Here is a 21,665-nt window from a genome sequence, read left to right on the forward strand (position 1 = left end):
ATGTGCCTCTTCACATCTTCTCTGATGTTGTTTCTAATAGTTTAGATCTGTACCTTGTTTTTAACCTGTCCACTTAGTCTCCTTTGTCTTTTATCTTTATATGTCTGTACTAATCTGAATTTATCAGCATGTTTGCCAGTTTATTTCCCCTCAGTTGCTTCTTTTTTTCAAAGAAATTGTAAACTGAATGATGTACATATGTAAAAAATAAGTATATTAGACAAAAACATGAGTTTCATCAAATAATACTTGTCATTATTCCCCAGGTCTGGCATTTTCTCTTTTGTGCGGTTATTGCCCGGAGTTGCTCCTTGCAGCCACTTCATTGAGGACTGTTTCTTTCCTCCTTCCTTTATTAGTTCTTTCGACTAGAGTCTGTCAGTAGCCAGTTCTCCCAGTCTTTCAAAATAGTTGTAATTTTACTGCAGTTTGTGAGTAATGGCTTATAGCTGAGATCAGAATTCTAGGTTGCTGCTTATTTTCCCTCAGTCTTTTAAGATATTATTCCATTTTCCATTGACATTTCTAATTGCTGAGTGTATAATACTTATGTGATGTCTAATTGCTGTTCTTTTATCTCTGATCACTTTTATAGTCTTCATCTTTTTGGTTTATTTTGCATTTTGAAACGGTGTGTCTAGGTGTATAATTCTTTTTATTTATTCTATATGGGACCGGGAATGGTTTGTTAATTTGCAGTTTTAACACTGGGAGGTTTTATCTGGTTTCTTTTGGAGTAGTGCTTTTGCTAAAGCACTTGTTAGAGGTGTGCTGGAACTTCTCAGTCTATCCCCTGCCTCTTAACCACCCCTCAGGTTCTCCCTTTTCTCTCTCAATGATGTGCTCCAGGACATTTCCTCGGAACTCTTTCTGTTCATCTACTCATTCTCTCTACTGCTGTGTCTTCTTTGCTGTAGGATTTTAATTTCGATGACTACATTCTTAATGTCCAGAAGATTTCTTTCTTTTTCAGATCTATCTGTTCTTTGGATGTACTCTGCCCTTTTCTTTTACTGTGGTTTCTATACCGTATTTTATCAGTTTGATCATTTTAGTAATATTTTATGCCCTTCCAGATTCTTATTTCGTGCGTGCGTATTTTCAATTGTCAGATGTATATACTGACTCTCTGGGCTGCTTATTCCTTTGTGTGAGTTGTGATTTTTTTATACTGAGCTTATTAAGGAGGTAGTTCTGCTACGTTGTGTATGTTTTTCTTTGGCATGATTTTGTTATTTTCTTCTTGCTGTTACTGAAGTAGAAAAAAATGGGGACATGTTTTTATAATCACTTTTTTGGTTTGGAGTTGCTGTACCACATAGATAGTATAAATTCAGATCCCACATCTGCCTGTAGTATAGCAAGACAGGGGTGGGTGTCTTTTCTCAGTTAACTTTTATTTTTTTCCCATCCACTACCCAGGGAGATAAAAAAGCTTGCTATTTCTCTGGGGCAGAATTTTTCTTATCCCCACTTTATGGACAGAACTGTCCTTCAGCATTCTCAATTCCTCTCACTGTGTCTGCAGGAAACACATCTCCTGTTCCTCCTTGGACTATACCAGCAGCATTGTCCATTTAGTGCCCAGAATTCCTTTTTATTTTATGACACCAGGAGACTTATTTTATTTACAAGTTTGATTGGTTGTGTATGATTCTTTTTTTAAGTTCACCATTTCTTCTGTGTTTTATACAGGTAATGGGCCTATTCACTGCAGCTCCATCTGTTGTGTTTTCTGAAGCTGATAATAAATTTAGTAATAGATAATAAATTTTCTTACTGTGAGACAGTTTAAACTTTAAATACTATATTATTTTATTATGCAGTAAGAAAGTTACCAGAATAATGTCTTTTCCATGTGATTTTTTTCCCATTAATATTATTTTCTTTTTATTTTAATATATACTCTGGATTAATGCACTTCCTGACTTATATGAATGAAGAAGATCGGAGAGACAAAGAAGAGATTTCAGTAACAGAAATTTACCCTAGTCAGAAAACCTGTGTGCTTCCTTCAGCTCATTCAGCTGTCAGTCTTTCCAGTGACCAGAATGTGACTTCCCTTGGTATTAACTTTTTTTCCTTTACTCTTATTTTCCAAGATACTGTTACTGAAGAGTACTTACTTTACTGGGAATACAGTTGTGAAGGATTTGTGAAGCCATTGCAACATTCATAAGTTTCAGGGAAAAGAAAGTTAAAAATTGTGCCATTTACATGAAGAACTACGTTATGGTGTCACTTTCATAAGATACACTACAAGATGTACCATGTCTCTGTGTAATTCAGGCTCCCCCGTCCCTGGGATTCTCCAGGCAAGAACACTGGGTGGGTTGCCATTTCCTTCTCCAGTGTATAAAAGTGAAAAGTGAAAGTGAAGTTGCTCAGTTGTGTCTGACTCTTAGCGACCCCATGCACTGCAGCCCACCAGGCTCCTCCATCCATGGGGTTTTCCAGGCGAGAGTACTGGAGTGGGGTGCCACTGCCTTCTCCACAGATGTGTTATATCTCTGTGTAGTTCAGGCTCCTCTGTCCATGGGATTCTCCAGGCAAACATACTAGAGTCGTTGCCATGCCTTCCTCCAGGGGATCTTCCTGACCCAGGGATCAAACCCAAGTCTCTTACATCTCCTGCATTGGCAGACGGGTTCTTTACCACGAGCGCCACCTGGGAAGCCCCGTTAAATACATAGCAACTGAAACATTATAGTATTACACTGGTATATTATACTATAATACTATACTATTTGGTTTTTATAAAAATTGAGGAATTAAAACTCTGTCAATTTTAAGAGTTTTGATTTGGAAACAAGATAATGACTGACTTTTTGGGCCTCTTCCACATGCCAGACATCGCTGTTTTATGTGTGTTGACCCTGGTGTAAGCCTGACCTGTGATCTAGCTACCATTATTCTCCCATTTTATAGTTGAGAATATTGAGGCTTAGAGAAATTCAGGGCCATTGTTCCTTCTATTTCTTTCAGAGCTGACAGTTCAAAATGCCATTCCTTAGTCGTAAGTGATGTTTTGTGTCATAATAATAGCAGGGCATACTACATATCACAGTTGGAACTCTAATGGTGGCCTTGAAATACCTTCTTTGCCCTCAGATACTTATGGTCAATAAGGGTGATTTTATTGAATGCTTGCAATATGTTTTATTACCATTATTAAAGTTATATAAGCCATTAGAAATGCTATTTTTTAAATGGCATTGCTGTTATTTAAATAAAAAATAATTAAGCTGTTTTTAACCTTTGTATTTGTTCTCTAAACTCTTTCTAGATTCTGTTCATATTTCAGTCATCATCATATAAAGATAATCATTTTTATTCACTGAGTTGTTATGAAGATTAATTACTGTATATAAAGCATTTAGCTGAGAATCTGTTTGATTCCTATAGGTTCTTGGTCACCAGTATCTTTCCTCTTTCCTCTTATGGAAGGGAGAATTGAGAAATGAAGTTAAAGAGGCCTTAGTGGATTCTGATTGTATCTGAGAAGTTTAAACTACATTTTGTACTTGGGAATCGCTGACAGATTTTGAGCAGGAGAGGTTTGGAAAAAGACTAGGATGGAGGTCTAGGTCAGTCAGTGAACTTTTAAATTAATGTGACCTGGGCAGTGATGAGGGTCTGGGCAGTGTTATGGGAAAGGAGAAGAAATTAGACATTCTGAATAGGCAGCTGATGGCTTAAAGCTCAACATTCAGAAAACTAAGATCATGGGCTCTGGTCCTATCACTCCATGACAAATAGATAGGGAAACAGTAGAAACAGTGGCAGAATTTATTTTCTCCAAGATCACTGCAGATGGTGATTGCAGCCATGAAATTAAAAGACCCTTAATCCTTGGAAGGAAAGTTATGACCAACTTAGACAGCATATTACTGAGACATTACTTTGTCAACAAAGGTCCATCTAGTCAAGGCTATGGTTTTTCCAGTGGTCATGTGTGGATGTGAGCGCTGGACTATAAAGAAAGCTGAGCACCGAAGAATTGATGCTTTTGAACTGTGGTGTTGGAGAAGACTCTTGAGAGTCCCTTCGACTGCAAGGAAATCCAACCAGTCCATCCTAAAGGAGATCAGTCCTGAGTGTTCATTGGAAGGACTGATGTTGAAGCTGAAACTCCAATACTTTTGCCACCTGATGTGAAGAGCTGACTCATTGAAAAAGACCCTGATGCTGGGAAAGATTGAGGGCAGGAGGAGAAGGGGATAACAGAGGATGAGATGGTTGGATGGCATCACTGACTCCATGGACATGAGTCTGGGTAAAGTCTGGGAGTTGGTGATGGACTAGGAGCCTGGTGTGCTGCGATTCATGGGGTCGCAAAGAGTCGGAAATGACTGAGCAACTGAACTGAACTGATACTCACTGACTAAGTGGATGGCATGGGTGGAAAATGAGAACACAAATGGCTGGTTAGCATTGTCAGACTAAGAGCAAGGATATCACCAGGTCTTAATGTCAAACTCTTAGAGCACCTTCAACCAGATGTAGTATTTCAGGTGATATTCATATCATATTTAGGACCTAGCTTTTGATAAGCAAGTAGAGCTTGCTGAGAGGTTTAAGCTTAAAAAACAGAAGAGCCTTTTCCCTAATTATATAGTTAATACAGATGGAAAATGGGAAAATCTTAGGACCAGCCTAAGAAATGTCATCCATCAGAGAGCAGGAGGAGCCCACCCCACCCAGTGAGGGAAGCGGATGAGCAGCCTCTGGTGAAGGGGCTTTCAAGAAAAAGTGAATCGCTGACAGTTTCACAGGCCACCAGAAAGTCAAGAAAGAAGACTGAATTTTTTTGAGCACTTTAAGACCTATTGGTATTCCTAATAAGTGAAGTCGATGATAAGGCTGAGTGTCACTGTTTGGCATTTTTTCAAAAAGGAACTGTGACTGTCAAGGAATGAAGCTGATCTGTTGTGTGTGTTAGTAAGTTATAAAGGCCATCCCAAAGAAAAAAATCCAAAAATGGTTTGAAAATGAAGGATAGAATCTTCCTACGTAACTACTTTTAACAGTTGTTATTTGACTATATCACTTTTCTGCTTTTTGATAAAAGGAATCACTTTATCAAAATGATTCATTTCTTAGAGCTTTTATATCTGATCAGTCTATACTTAGGGCTTCTCTGCTGTTGCAGTGCTAGAGAATCGGCCTGCCCACATGCACGCTTGATCCCTGGGTCAGGAAGATTCCCAGGAGGAGGAAATGGCATCCCACTCCAGTATTCTGGCCTGGGAAATCCCATGGACAGAGGAGCCTGGGCGAGTTACAGTTCTTGGGGTCAGACATGACTTAGCAACTATATGAACAAGTCTATACTTACACCATTATTGAAGAACTCACAAATGACCAGACTCAGAGACCAAAGATAATGTGAAATTCTTGATGTGAGGATTAAAACACAAAAAATGTGCTTAAGAAAGCAAAATTATTTAATATTAAAAACATGGGGATGTCTCAGTCAAAGAGGCAAGGTGGGTTTATCTTAGTATAAGAAAATATGCAGGAAATGTTTTTGAGAAGAGATGTCAGGACAGTTTCTCTCTGTTAACCCAGTTCTCTGAGGGTTAAACACAGAAAGCTGAAAAGGCTATGTTTTACTTTAAAGACATGTTATTAATACTGGACAAGATTTAAAAATCATCCTTGAGTCATGTTCTTCCATGTAAAGGCTTTGGGGATTAAATTAGATGTTTTCTACAAAGTACTCCTTTCAGATCATCAAAAGTTTTTTTGTTTTCTTTTCTTTTTAGTAAATCACACTCCAGTATTCTAAACCATGTATGAAGCAAAGTAGATTATACCTCCTAACATGTATTGTTCAGAGTGCTCTGGATAGACAAGTCATCTTAAAATGTGAACACTATTCACCACCAAATGGAGGTTTAAAAATATTTCAGTTTCTGGACATATAATTTCTAGATCAGGCTAATAATTTAAAAGAGAAAAAAATAACTGACCTGAAATTTTAATTGATACTAATGTTTCTCTTTTTTTAAGGTGTGAATAACAGTGATGAATTATTTGAAAGGTAACTATCTTAATTCATAGTTTTACTTGCAGTTAGGTATAAATCATATGTTCTGGAAATTTTGTTGTTCATATATATGTCAGCTTTACACTATATATTTTTTGTGGATTAAAGGAATGTAATTCCCATTGGGAATGGGATCTTTTAAGACACTGATGATTGTTATGTTGTATCTCTCTTACTGTTTTAGAGTAGGTAGAGTCTTTGCTGCATTTTCTTTTACTACATATGTATTAAATTGCAATAGGCAGGACAGATTAGAAGCTGTCTTCTAGGCCTTACATTTGCTCCTTTGAGAGTATATATGAAGTTGTCAATTACTGATGATTAGGCTTTTCCACTGAGGGTTAATGAGATTAAAGCAATAGAATGAAATTAGTTATATGCTTATCATTTTTTGTCTTCATTTATGCTCTTGGAGAGTGTAGTTTTAAACGCTCATTTTTGCTTAATATAAGTAAGTTGTGGATACTGATTTATATCTCTCATATTGCATTTGGGAATGAAGTGTTTTGGTAGATCCACTCCAGATGAGTGAACTGACTGATATTGCGGACATTATCAATGACCTCATGACGAAAGATGGAGTTTCCAGTGAAGAGCTCGGCCTAACAGAGCAACAGGCTAGGAGCATCTCCAGGTAATCATTGAATAATTCATTTTTAACCTGTTTAAAATGTTTGTGTTTAAGAGTATTTGAAAAAATGACCATTTTTGATGATTTTTTAGGAAACAGATTCAAAGCTTACATAGATTTTTTTCCTCTGTTAATAGATTTTGTGATTTTGTGCCATTCCTCCCCTTCCTCCAACAATCATAGACTGACTTCTGTAACTAATACAGCGCATCTGTATCCTGAGTTTTCTGAAGGTCTCATTGCTCTGAGTACAACATAAATATAATCCTGTTTCTTCTTAAAGTAATTAATAATTTAGTTCATAGTACTTTACCCTAGACATGAACCTTTAGAATACATTTTAAATAGCTTTTCTTGGAACATTATGTTAAAAAGTTTTTCCTTGTTGGCTTTCCTGGGCCATGAACTGGTTTTTGATAGAATAAAGGCTGCTTCTTCTACTGATGCTTCTTTGGGATACATACACCTTTTGGCTTATTGATTCATTGGAGGTTGGTTGGATTAGGGTACTCTCTGCCTGGCACATCCCAAGAGTCCAGACTCCAGAAGGAAAGCAGGTGTCTAGTATAAAACCACATTGTCTCTATCCATAACCCCTCTTCATGTTAGGATGTTGTCTTCTTCCCATGCTGCATGTTTCGAGTCAGCCCCGAATTGCTGTCTCACACCACCTTTTTTCTTGGGCCACTGTTAGTACTGTTTGTGTAGAAGCCAGGATAGGATTAGATGTACAAAAGCTGTATCGAGCAAATGCCTGAGAGGAAGAAAATCAGAAGTGAGGCATCAGACCACGGTGCAAGTCTGTTCCCTCCCTGTGGAGGAGAGAAGGCTGAGTCAGTTAAGTCCAGAGTACAGTGTAGTTCTAGGAAAGCTTCATCTGGGTCAGTGGTGAGACATCAAGCCAGAGTCTTCAGAGGAGTCCTGTCTCCTATAGGTCAGGGCCAGCCACAGCATCCCTGCCATGCTCCTCGTTAGCTCAGGTTGGATCCTGGGAAGTACAGCCTGGGCAGGAACCTGAGGCCAGATCCAGATCCAGGAGGGCTGCAGTTTAGAAGTCATCTCTGTGGAAAAAGTTTTGGAAGTGATTGCGATGGTCTAGGAATAGATCGATGAAGAAATCCGAAACAGAACCTTTAAAAACATTCATATTGGTGGTGAGCAGAGAAGAAGGATGCCCAGTATGAGAGGGTATGTTGTGTTTTGAGAGTGAGAAAAAGACTCAGGTAAGAGAGAGTTTAAAGCAGAAAGAAGCCAGTTGTACCAGATACTATAGAGAAGTCTAGTAGGAGGAAGACTGAAGAGGCTCTTGGTGACCTGAGATTGTTGTCAGTGGATTTCAGGGGACAGATTGGAGCAAATTGACTAGACATCATAAGCATATGACTGGAGTGGGTAGCCATTCCCTTCTCCAGGGGATCTTCCCAACCCAGAGATTGAACCCAGGTCTCCCACATTGCAGGCAGATTCTTTACCATCTGAGCCGCCAGGAAAACCCAAAAGAATACTGGAGTGGGATGCCATGCCCTCCTCCAGGGGATCCTCCCAACGCAGGGACCAAGCCCAGGTTTCCTGCATTGCAGGCAGAGTCTTCACTGTCTGAGGCACCAAGAAAGCCCATATGTATGCATGTATTCCCTCTCTGGAGCCTCGCTCCCACCCCTGCCCCCGATTCCACCCTCTGGGTCATCCCAAGGCACTGCGCTGAGCTCCCCGTGCTGAACAGCAGCGCCAGCTGTCCAGCGTACTCACGGTATGTATATGTCAGTACTACTTTCGCAATTCATCTATCCTCTCCTTCCCCAACTGTGTGCACAGGTCCATTCTCCACATCTGTACCTCTCTGTTCCTGACCTGCAAATGTGTTCATCAGCACCATTTTTCTAGACTTCACATATATTCATTAACACACAAAATTTGTTTCTCTTTCTAATTTACTCTGTATGACAAGGCTCTGGATTCATTCATATCCCTACAACTGATTCAGTTCCTTATATGACTGAGTAATATCCCACTGTATGTGTGCACCACATCTTTATCCATTCATCTATCAGTGGACACTCAAGTTGCTTCCATGTCCTCTCCATTGTAAATAGTGCTGCAGTGAACACTGGGGTACATGTGTTATCTCCATAACAAATTTAAAATCAAATGATGCACTGCTGGTTAAATTTCTCAGGATTCAGCATCCCTCTGGTAGACGCCCACAAAGAACTGAGAAGGAGAGAAGAGAGATTCAAGTCTGGATGAAAAGAAAACGAAAAGCAAGAATGGCAGAGTACTTAAATCAGCTGGCAGAGAAGAGAGGGCAAGAACACGATCCTTTCTGCCCCAGGAATAACCCAGTAAGTCTGCAGTATCAAGGGCAGTGGAATTATCACAGAATATGTGCAACTTTTTCCTGGCAGGTATTCAAGAGGAGGATGAACATAATTTGGAATCATTTATTATTTGATAGAAAAGTCAGCATTTTGCTTAAGTCAGGGAAAATTAAGAAATTACCTTAACAAAATATAGCAAGGGACTACAAACCATGTTTTATTCAACTGTCTTAAATATTTTTTCTCCCTGAGGCTAATTATGGCTCTAACATTGTAACCATTGAATGAAGAGATCAAGGGATTGGGCGACCAACTGAAGTCACTCCCTTAATTTTCAGTGAAAGTCAGTTGCAGTCGAACAACTTGACTATGTATGTGGTAAAGGCATTTTAAAAATCAATTTTCTCTCTGTAAGTTGTCTACAAAAAAACCTTTTTAAAGTATGGTCCAGGCATGTACCAACAGAACAGTGGCGCTTCTGTGTGTGTTTCAGCTTTCCTTTAAACTGTCAGCATTTGTTTACCGAGTCCTGACTATGGATATAACCATGGCTAGGTCAGAAGTGTTTTTCTTCAGAAGATGAAATAAGGCAGTATTACTTTGATGATTACATAACTATGAAAGTCACATTTACATTACATTTGGATTATAGTGTATCTTTTACTTTGTAATCTGAAATAAATATAATACTTCATTCTTTTCTCCATCATTAGGGAAACACATTTTATAAAATAAGCGAATCTTCCAAGATTGTCACATTTAAGCATCAAATGTACAAAAGTAGGTGAACTGTTACTTAATGTCACTTATTTACCTGTGTCTGGAGAGAGCATGCTGACATTAGATAACATTTTGTTGATAGCTCTGGAGACATGATAATGACCTTCAGAGCTACTTGAAGACCAGAGTCTTACAGTGCGTGTGTATATGTGTATTCTTCCACGCCATGGAGGGTGAGTTCCCATATCACCCCCCCATCAGCCAAACAGATATCCCCAGATGGTTAGAATTATATCCAAATTTAGAATAAATTAACTCAGAGGGTGTTGGGACTGTTTTGTTCATAGACTTTATGACATCTCCTTCAGTATTGCAGGTAAATTTTTAGTTTCTATTTGGATAAAGGTATGCAACTAGTGAGGGATTCATGTAATTTAAAATTTACATTTTTATCAGAAATCAATAAAACATTGCATTTATTATTGACTACTATATAGAACCTTGAGAAAGTGAATTCACTTCTCTGTGTACATTTTTATATACGCAGTCGACCCTGTGAAAGGACTTACCCTCATTAGTAATTCAACAGTAACTCTTTTTTTTTTTTTTTTTTTACTTTACAATACTGTATTGGTTTTGCCATACATTGACATGAATCCACCACGGGTGTACATGCGTTCCCAAACATGAACCCCCCTCCCACCTCCCTCCCCATAACATCTCTCTGGGTCATCACCGTGCACCAGCCCCAAGCATGCTGTATCCTGCATCGGACATAGACTGGCGATTCGATTCTTACATGATAGTATACATGTTACAATGCCATTCTCCCAAATCATCCCACCCTCTCCCTCTCCCTCTGAGTCCCAAAGTCCGCTATACACATCTGAGTCTTTTTTGCTGTCTTGCATACAGGGTCGTCATTGCCATCTTTCTAAATTCCATATATATGTGTTAGTATACTGTATTGGTGTTTTTCTTTCTGGCTTACTTCACTCTGTATAATCAGCTCCAGTTTCATCCATCTTATCAGAACTGATTCAAATGTATTCTTTTTAACGGCTGAGTAATACTCCATTGTGTATATGTACCACAGCTTTCTTATCCAATCATCTGCTGATGGACATCTAGGTTGTTTCCATGTCCTGGCTATTATAAACAGTGCTGCGATGAACATTGGGATACATATGTCTCTTTCAATTCTGGTTTCCTCGGTGTGTATGCCCAGCAGTGGGATTGCTGGGTCATAAGGTAGTTCTATTTGCAATTTTTTAAGGAATCTCCACACTGTTCTCCAAAGTGGCTGTACTAGTTTGCATTCCCACCAACAGTGTAGGAGGGTTCCCTTTTCTCCACACCCTCTCCAGCATTTATTGCTTGCAGATTTTTGGATCGTAGCCATTCTGACTGGTGTGAAGTGGTACCTCATTGTGGTTTTGATTTGCATTTCTCTAATAATGAGTGATGTTGAGCATCTTTTCATGTGTTTGTTAGCCATCCGTATGTCTTCTTTGGAGAAATGTCTATTTAGTTCTTTGGCCCATTTTTTGATTGGGTCGTTTATTTTCTGGAATTGAGCTGCATAAGTTGCTTGTATATTTTTGAGATTAGTTGTTTGTCAGTTGCTTCATTTGCTATTATTTTCTCCCATTGAGAAGGCTGTCTTTTCACTTTGCTTATATTTTCCTTTGTTGTGCAGAAGCTTTTAATTTTAATTAGATCCCATTTGTTTATTTTTGCTTTTATTTCCAGTATTCTGGGAGGTGGATCATAGAGAATCCTGCTGTGATTTGTGTCAGAGAGTGTTTTGCCTATATTCTCCTCTAGGAGTTTTATAGTTTCTGGTCTTACATTTAGATCTTTAATCCATTTTGAGTTTATTTTTGTGTATGGTGTTAGAAAGTGATCTAGTTTCATTCTTTTACAAGTGGTTGACCAGTTTTCCCAGCACCACTTGTTAAAGAGATTGTCTTTACTCCATTGTATATTCTTGCCTCCTTTGTCAAAGATAAGGTGTCCATATGTGTGTGGATTTATCTCTGGGCTTTCTATTTTGTTCTGTTGATCTATATTTCTGTCTTTGTGCCAGTACCATACTGTCTTGATGACTGTGGCTTTGTAGTAGAGCCTGAAGTCAGGCAAGTTGATTCCTCCAGTTCCATTCTTCTTTCTCAAGATTGCTTTGGCAATTCGAGGTTTTTTGTATTTCCATACAAATCTTGAAATTATTTGTTCTAGTACTGTGAAAAATATGGCTGGTAGCTTAATAGGGATTGCATTGAATTTGTAAATTGCTTTGGGTAGTATACTCATTTTCACTATATTGATTCTTCCGATCCATGAACATGGTATATTTCTCTATCTATTAGTGTCCTCTTTGATTCCTTTCAGTATTTTATAGTTTTCTATATATAGGTCTTTAGTTTCTTTAGGTAGATATATTCCTAAGTAATTTATTCTTTTCGTTGCAATGGTGAATGGAATTGTTTCCTTAATTTCTTTTTCTACTTTCTCATTATTACAACAGTAACTCTTAATGTTTCAGAATAAGACATATTTATAGCTGATGTTGGCCAGTTTACCTTGTGTCACATGCATTTTGAAGAGTTTACAAGTCACAATAAACCTACTGTAGTAGGTTTCTGGTAAACATTTTAAAACATTAAAATGATGGTGTTGAATGTCTCACTCATTTCTGCTTTTATCAACCATGCTCTTGGTGAGGTTAATCACAAGACAAAGTACAAAATACAGGTGTCTCCATCCTTAAATGTTCCTATTTTCCATTTTAAGTTGCAGCTGATAAGGATCTCTCCTTTTGAGAAAATATATGAATTTAGCTGCTAAAGTAGACTTTGTACTCTATTTATTAAATTGGATTTTATTTTAATTACATGATGCTTTAACATTTTCATGTTTTGGGCTAGAATAGGAAGCTTCATTGAATATGACAATGTATTATACTGTTCCTAAATAGCAAAATTATATTTTAGCTTCCTATTAAAATTTATTAGTGAAATTTTCATGTTTTCTGTGGACTGTAATGGTTTAATCATTTGAACTGAATGGTAATGAACTAACTGGTTGTTTCTTGTGCAGTTATACATGACTTCAAGGGAAATCAGGCTGAGACAAAAGATGAAGCATGAGAAAGACAGGTGAGTTTGGTAGGTACACCCTGATCCTTCTCTCTCACTCACTGAGACCATAGATAACGCCTTAGGCATTCTAGTTTTCACAGTAGTCCCTTTTTGTTGATAAATGGAAAAGTATGGGAGATAAGTGCAGGGAAAATAATTAGACTCCACTATCCTTTTTAGGAATTTTCTTTCAAATATTGTTTATTCCATTCAATTTTTATAAGTTATTTCTGAAATCCCTCTCCCTCTCCCAACCCAAATATGTATGTACATTTTTTAAGTACCCCATAGGTGCCTTTAATAGTACCTCCTAATGGTTTTCAGAAATCTGACATTTGAATTTGCATTGAACTGCTTTGAAGAAAATCAATACTAGGTGGTCTTCAAACACTGTGTTCCCTCTGGAAATATGAAGTGAAAGGGACTCTCTTACTAAATGGTATTTAATTTTTTATTTTAAAGATTGCTACTCTCAGACCACTATAGTCGTCGAATCTCACAAGCATACACTCTGATGAATGAACTGTTATCTGAATCAGCACAGCTTCCAGCAGCTGCTCAGAAACCATTGCCTAACAAACCCAGAAAAGCTCAGATTCCCAGAAGGCAACGCTCCCCTTCTCCAAGAGGGTAAGATGAGGTTTGCCATGTCAATTGCCAAGATAACTCCAGGCGTGATAAGTGTGGAGCACCATTGTGACTCAGGCTCAGTGTGTTTGCTCTGAAATATGGTAATAAAGTGAAGGGGGAAATAGTGCCATCATTAGGAGTTTCCATTAGTTTATAGAATCACCAAGGAAAAGGACAAAAATGGCACTAAATATCTAATTAAGACATAACAAAGCACTTCTGAATGCCTAATACAATTTTTATATCCATTCAATCCTGTTTTCTTCCTTTCTGTAGATTTTGTGACTATTCCTTCTGTAATTTGCCTCCTAGCTGCTCTCCCTGTTTCTCCAGTTGGTTCCACTCTTGTAGGAAAACAATGGTCCTCATCAGCTTACTGCATCTTCTGCTGTCCCCTCCGAGTTATTGCTGATTCAGTTGTAGATATTATCATGTTTCTTAAATTAATGACCTTCACTCCATTTGGATATGAGTTCAGTAGGCAAGGATTAATTAAACGTGGATGCTAAAGAAAAGCACCCAAGAGTAAAGTTTCTCATACGGCACACAAACACAAAATTTGTTAGTGACACATAAGGAGGAAATGAATTAGCAGTTTAATGTTGTTAAAAATTACCACCTTTGACAGAATAACTGATTAGGTTTGTAAATGTGATCTCGTAACTTACGAACCTAGAGGAAATGCTACCCAATGCAAACCTAGATGTAATCATATTACTTGTGTGTAATTTGAGGTGTAATCAAAATAGCAGAGATTCTCTTTGAATACTTCTTAGAATAATGCACACTATTTAATACATAAATAACTGGCAAATGTATACAGCTTTTGAAATGATTAGAGAGATAATAAAAACCAATTTCTTTGGGGAAAAAATGAGTAAATTTTGAGGTATAAGTTACTATACACTAAATGACCACTGAGGTGCAGAATAAACCAAGTCAAATGAATGTATTAATCTGAGCTGGAATTTGGATTTTTGAAATATATCACTAAGGGAAGAGTCTAGAATATAATTATGTGATTTCTACTTCAGAGAGAATCGACATGGTCACAATTTTCCAATATACAGACCTGGAAAAGTCAGACATACATCCACCAAACCAAGTTATACCCAAAAGGGGAGACCTTTTGGGCAATCTCAAGGCTCACCTTGGCCGCGTGGTAAGATTGAGAGCTTTCTTTTATCTTGTGTAATTTGGACCTATTCTTTCTTGGTTCCAGACTTGTGTTTTCATTAGTGAAAGTTTTAAATCTCAGTTAAAAGCAGTTCCCATTTCAACTGAATGCAAGAGATTGATGAAGATTTAGCTGTACTGGAATTTTGTTCTATTACTTTGAAATGAGAAGACCCTAGGAATCTTCATAAACTATGGCCTTTAATTCTGTGTGATATGACTTATTTGGGAATCAGTTTCTTTGATGTGTCTGGTTAAAGATGTAGGCATTTTTACAATCAACTTCTAATAGATTACAGGATGGATATATCATAGAGGAGGAATAGAAGAGGCTTAGATGGAAATAATTTGTTTTTACCATTTTTGAATATTATTTTCCATATTTGAACATATAATATCTGTTATTTATTTATTGATGGGCTTCCCTGGTAGCTCAGCTGGTAAAGAATCTGCCTGCAATGCAGGAGACCTGGGTTCTATCCCTGGGTTGGTAAGATCCCCTGGAGAAGAGAAAGACTACCCACTCCAGTGTCCTGGCCTCAGCTAGCCTTCCTTTAATTAATTTTGCCATATTTGGGTTTTTGTTACTAAAGTAAAACATATTTATTTGTTTAAAAATGTATAATCATAACTAACATGTAGTATAAATATATACAGCTAAGACTGTGTAATAATAACTAATGAGCCAGGTTCTGTTTAATTATTAGAATTGCAACTCTGTTAGAAAGGTAATACTGTGTTCCCATTTTAAGCATCAGAAAGCTAAGGCAGAGAAAGTTGAAGTAACTCCCCAAGATCAGATATCTAGGAAGTGGTAGAGTCTGTATGCAAACCCAGTCAGGGCCATGTGTAAAACGTGACCTCAGTATGCTGCCTCAGTTGAGAAAATTGGAGTTTCCATAAATCACAATCCTTTAGATAAAACTTTATAATTTTGTTAACTCTTGATTTTGGTTGACAGATTACAATAAGAAAACTGTTCTTTTTAAAACTAAAATTTCAAAATAGTAACCTTTAAAAACTTTTTAAAAAAAATTTATACCTTATACATTTACAAAAATTAAATATCCAAAATTGGAGAGGATTTTAAACTTGAATCATGGTTTCTTAATGTCATATGGAAAGTCTTGGATTGTGAAGAAATACATCTTTTTTCTTGGACCTGTCCAATGTTAGGCTTGTATTGTTACCTTGCACTTAACTGGGCTGAGACCTTGGCCCCCTTGGGACCCATTACCTGCCTTCTCTTGCTGAGCTATGCTTGATGAGGTGTTCCTGCTGCCAAGGCACGCAGAAGTTCTCAGTAACCCCCAGCCTGTGCAGATAAGTCCAGACCCTCTCCCTAGCCTGCATGGTGTCTTCCCTGCCGGTTTCCTTAGCCTCCTTCCTCCATAAAATCCAGATAACCCATGACACTTGCAGGCTTGTTTTCCAGACACATGCTGTGTGCTCCCATTCCAACACTGAAATTCCCCCTTATTACCATAATGATACCCTTCCAGGGTCTTGGAAGACATCCCTAATTTCAGTTATTTAGCTGTTCTAACCTGATGTAATGATTTTAACATCTGTGTTTTCACTTTTAAATTGGCTAATACTTAACTTGCACAGTGGTGTGAATAGTAGAGACAAATAGTAGTAGCATTGGTGGGGACTTCCCAAAGGTAGCTCAGTGGGAAAGAATCTGCCTGCCAGTGCAGGAGATATGGGTTTGATCCCTGGATTGGGAAGATCCCCTGAAGGAAGAAATGGCAACCCACTCCCGTATTCTTGCTGGGATGATCCCATGGATAGAGGAGGCTGGTGGGCTGTAGTCTGTGTGGTCACAAAGAATTGGATATGACTGAGCTACTGAGCTCAGTAGCACAGTAGCACTGGTAACAAATCAGGTTTTTTTATTTGTTCTCTGAATCCTCAATCCAATGTTTCTGCCCCTTGTGAGGCACTACTGCAACGGGCCTTATGTCGTAGTTATGTATAAAGTTGGTTTTGTCCCATTATAGACTAAATGTTTTGAGGGTAGCAAGACTCTCTTCATCTTGTGGTGGTGGTGGTATTCAGTTGCTAAGTCATGTCCTACTCTTTGCAAACCCATGGACTGCTACACGCCAGGCTTCCCTGTCCTTCACTATCTCCTGGAGTTTGCGCAAACTCATGTCCATTTTGTCGATGATGCCATCCCACCATCTCATCCTCAGGCACCCCCTTCTCCTCCTGCTGTCGGTCTTTCCCAGCATCAGGCTGTTTTCCAGTGAGTCATCTCTTCAAATCAGGTAGCTACGGTATTGGAGCTTTAACCTCAGTCTTCCCAATGAATATTCAAGGTTGATTTTCTTTAGGATTGATAGGTTTGATCTCCTTGGTGTCCAGCTCTCAAGAGTCTTCTCCAGCACCACAGTTCAAAAGCATCAGTTCTCTGGTGCTCTGTCTTCTTTGTGATCTCTCACATCCATACATGATTACTGGAAAAACCACAGCTTTGACTCTACGGACCTTTGTCAGCAAAGTGATGTCTTTGCTTTTTAATATGCTGTCTAGGTTTGTCATAGTTTTCCTTACAAGGAGCAAGCATCTTTTATTTTCACGACTGCAGTCATCATCTGCAGTGATTTGGGAGCCCAAGAAAATAAAATCTGTCACTGGTTCCACTTTTTATCCATCTATCCGCAATGAAGTGATGGGACCGGATGCCATGATCTTCATTTTTGAATATTGAGTTTTAAGCCAACTTTTTCACTCTGCTCTTTAACCCTCATCAAGAGACTCTAGTTTCTTTCCCTTTCTGCCACTAGTGTTGTGTCATCTCATATCTGAGGTTACTGATACTTCTCCGGGCAATCTTGATTCCAGCTTCTGCTTCATCCAACCCAGCATTTTGCATGGTGTACTCTTCATAGAAGTTAAATAAGCAGGGTGACAATATACAGCCTTGATGTATTCCTTTCCCAATTTTGCACCAATCCATTTTTCCATGTCCAGTTCTAACAGTTGTTTCTTGACCTGCATACAGGTTTTTCAGGATGCAGGTAAGGTGGTCTGGTATTCCCATCTCTTGAAGAATTTTCCACAGTTTGCTCTGATCCACACAGTCAAAAGCTTTAGCATAATTGAATAATTAGATAAATGGGAGAAAAGGCTATCTAGTTTTTTGCCTAAAAGTAGCTATTTATAAGCTAATTATTGTTCAAGTATATTAATGGGCAGATATTATAGTACTTATACAGTAATCATAGAACAGTATATGACTAGCTGTTATCCGAGGACCTGTCACTTAGCTTCCCTAGATCTCTAAAGGTAAAGTGGTAGAGGCAGCTTGAGGGACTGTGAACACAATGACCTTCCTGACTGCCTCTGCCACACCCAGAACCAGCCGTTCCCCTGGCAGCATTCAGAGGCAATGGGAGAAACCCGGTCAGTGAAACAGTCAACTTGACCCCACTGGGGCAAGTTTAGTCATTGTACAGATGAGAAGTTTGGATCCATCAAGATTTAACAATTCCCTGAAGTTCTTCTGTAAAAGAAATTTTCGTGAAAATACGTGTGAGTTTGACTATATATGTTGCTATCTGTCTTTTATAAAGCAGTATATGGGTTTTTTTGGCTATTTTATTCAGCCCTGTGTGCAAACTGTTAAAGGTAAGCATCTTTTTTTCCCCTTGTTTTATGGTTAATTCTATCAAAAACGATATATAGAGACTACATAAGTATCTGAGAGGCATTATAGGCATTAATAATAGGTTTAGCCTTTGAAATCATCCAGGTTCATAGCCCAGCTCCCTTGCTTACTTTGTGTCGTTAGATATGTTTTTAAAAATCTACCTCATAGAGTTGTTGAGGATTATAAGTAAAATATTTTCAATAACATATACAGTAAATGGTTGCTACCAATTGTGGAATTTAAGAACCCTTAACTGATCATTCTCCTGGCATTTTGCCTAGGTATTCCACTGGGAATAGGCTTATATGCCTGGATTTTCCAGTTGCCAGAGATGTTGTTGAGGCACACGTGCCAGATAAGAAAGGTCTGTGGTTGTCCTATAGAGATACCAAGCCCAAATAGACTTTCCCTTCCTTCAGCTACACTTTGGTTTTCTTTCTTGGTTCAAATCAGCCATCTTTTACTGTGCTCAGTTGCTTCAGTCATGTCCAACTCTTTTCAGCCAGGCTCCTGTATCCATGAGATTCATGAGACTTTTTTCAGGCAAGAATACTGGAGTGGGTTGCCATGCCCTCCTCCAGGGGATCTTCCCTATCTAGGGATTGAACCCATGTCTCCTGCATTGCAGGTGGACTTTATGCTGATGAGCCATAAACTAGTCAGATTTCTGTCCTCAGTGAATTTACAACCTGAAAGATGAAAAATCACACATCCGTATGGAAAGTTAAAGGAGTTTTCCTGTCTTTGTAGAAACTGCTACTTTTACCGTACAGAGAAAAGCTGGTGCAGCCAAAATGGCAGTTAGAAAGGTTGTACAATCTCCAGTTATCATCCGAAAAGGTATGGGATAAAGGACAGAAAGTTCTGGGGCTTAATACTAAAAGTTTTTAAATCATAAATCACTCTTAGAAATGTCAGATACAGATTTTAGTATGAAATGGTGTTAATGGGCTTAATAAGCATACTGCTCAACATAAAAACAAGTGGTCAGGAAAGGGCTGTGACCACATAGCCATAGAGTACATAGACCCATAAGTGTGGCCAAAGTAGCTCTCCTCTGATCAGCTAGAGAGAAGGAAATTATAGCTCATTGTCTAAATTCCTGACATCTCCTCTAGCCCATCCCTCAACTGCTGTTACTTTTTACAATTTAAAACATAGTTTCACATTCATCCTCCTTTTAACTCTCAGGTTGTTAATGCCAGGTTGATAGGGCAACTCTTATCCCCATCTTACAGCTGAGCAAACTAAGGCAGAGAATTTAAGTGGCCTCCTCACATCCCCTTAGAACAATAGAAAGAACAGCTATAGACTGAAAGTAAGGGGATGGAAAAAGATACTCCTTGTAAATGGAAATCAAAAGAAAGGTGGAGTAGAAATACTCATATCAGACAAAATAAACTTTAAAGAATATTACAAGAGAGAAGAACACTACATAATAATCCAAGATAAGATATAAAAATTACAAATATATGTGCACCCAACATAGGAGCACCTCAATATATAATAAGGCAAATACTAACAGCCATAAAAGGAGAAATTGACAATAACACAATAATAGTGGGGGATTTTAACACCCCACTTTCATCAGTGGATAGATCATCCAGACAGAAAATCAATAAAGAATCGCAGTTCTGAAATGACACATTAGACCAGATGGACTTAACTAATATTTAGAGAGCATCCCATCCAAAAGCAGCAGAATACACCTTCTTCTCAAGTGCACATGGAATATTCTCCAGGGTTGATCACATACTGGGCTACAAAGCAAGCCTTCATAAATTTAAGAAAATTGAAATTATATCAAGCATCTTTTCTGACCACAACACTATGAGATCAGAAATCAACTACAAGGTTAAAAAACTGGAAAAAACACAAATATGTGGAAGCTAAACAATATGCTACTAAACAACCAATGGCTCTCTAAAGAAACCAAAGAATAGAGAAAAATGACAATGAAAGCACAGTGATCCAAAACCTATGGGACACAGTTCTAAGAAATAAAAACTTCAAATAACAATCTAACCTTACAGCTAAAGCAACTACAGATAGAAGAACAAACAAAATCCAAAGTTAGTAGAATGAAAGAAATCATAAAGATCAGAGCAGATATAAATGAAAGAGATGAATGAAACAGTTGAAAAAGATCAATGAAACTAAAAGCTGGTTTATCTTTGAAAAGATAAACAAAAGTGATAAACTTTTAGCCAGGCTCATCAAGAAAAAAAGGGAGAGGGCTTAAATCAATAAAATTTGAAATGAAAAAGAAGTTATAATGGACACCACAGAAATACAAAGGATCATAAGAGACTACTATAAGCAACCATATGACAATAAAATGGACAACCTAGAAGAAATGGACACGTTCTTAGAAAGGTACAATCTCTGGAGACTAAATCAGGAAATAGAAAATAGGAACAAACCAGTCACAAGCACTGAACTGAAAGGCTGGTGCATGGGGATGACCCAGAGAGATGTTATGGGGAGGGAGGTGGGAGGGGGGTTCATGTTTGGGAACGCATGTAAGAATTAAAGATTTTAAAATTAAAAAAAATAAATAAAAAATAAAACTTCAGCAGACTCAAGTCCAGGACCAGATGGCTTCACAGGTGAATTGTATCAATTAGAGAAGAGTTAACCAACCTGTCCTTCTGAAACTATTCCAAAAGATTGCCATGGAAAGAATACTCCCAAACTAATTCTGTGAGGCCACCATCACCCTGATATCAAACCCAGACAAAGATGGCACACAAAAAAAGAAAATGACAGGTCAGTATCACCAATGAACATAGATGCAGAAATACTCAACAAAATACTAGCAAATCAAATCCAGCAATACGTTAAAAGGATCATACACCATGATCAAGTGGGATTTATCCCAGGGATGCAAGGATTTTTCATGCCTAGAGAAGTTCCTTTAGCATTTGTTGTAAAACTGGTTTAATGGTGCTGAATTCTCTTAACTTCTGCTTGTCTGGAAAGCTTTTGATTTCTCCCATCAAATCTGATCGAGAATCTTGCTGGGTAGAGTGTTCTTGGTTGAAAGTTCTTCCCTTTCATCACTTGAAATATATCATGCCATTCCCTTCTGGCTTATAAAGGTTCTGTTGAGAAATCAGCTAATAATCTTGTGGGATTTCCATTGTATGTTGTCTTTTTTTTCCCTTCTTGCTTTTAAATTTTTATCTTTGTTTTTAATTTTTGTCAGTTTGATTACTATGTGTCTCAGTGTGTTCTTCCTTGAGTTTATCCTGCCTGGGACTGTGTGTTCTCCTGTACTTGGTTGACTATGTCCTTTCTCATGTTAGGGGTGTTTTCAGCTATCACCTCTTCAAATATT

The 21,665-nt window shown here is 38.0% G+C and overlaps 1 protein-coding gene across 4 annotated transcripts in view; it reads left to right on the forward strand.

The window, feature by feature from the left end:
* CPLANE1 (ciliogenesis and planar polarity effector complex subunit 1) overlaps positions 1-21,665 on the forward strand; it is a 104,342-nt gene that overhangs the window by 76,757 nt on the left and 5,920 nt on the right. For 2 of the 4 annotated variants that reach the window (XM_012097032.4, XM_042233853.2), the window contains exons 45-52: positions 1,944-2,066; positions 6,016-6,046; positions 6,555-6,686; positions 8,860-9,025; positions 12,821-12,879; positions 13,324-13,491; positions 14,526-14,653; positions 19,076-19,165. In XM_012097032.4, coding sequence (XP_011952422.3) covers positions 1,944-2,066; positions 6,016-6,046; positions 6,555-6,686; positions 8,860-9,025; positions 12,821-12,879; positions 13,324-13,491; positions 14,526-14,653; positions 19,076-19,165 — 897 coding nt within the window. The remainder of the gene's footprint in view (positions 1-1,943; positions 2,067-6,015; positions 6,047-6,554; positions 6,687-8,859; positions 9,026-12,820; positions 12,880-13,323; positions 13,492-14,525; positions 14,654-19,075; positions 19,166-21,665) is intronic. The other 2 variants (XM_060400259.1, XM_060400260.1) reach the window with 2 other exon arrangements.

This window comes from Ovis aries, chromosome 16 (assembly GCF_016772045.2).
Source record: "Ovis aries strain OAR_USU_Benz2616 breed Rambouillet chromosome 16, ARS-UI_Ramb_v3.0, whole genome shotgun sequence".
Taxonomy (NCBI): Eukaryota; Metazoa; Chordata; class Mammalia; order Artiodactyla; family Bovidae; genus Ovis; species Ovis aries.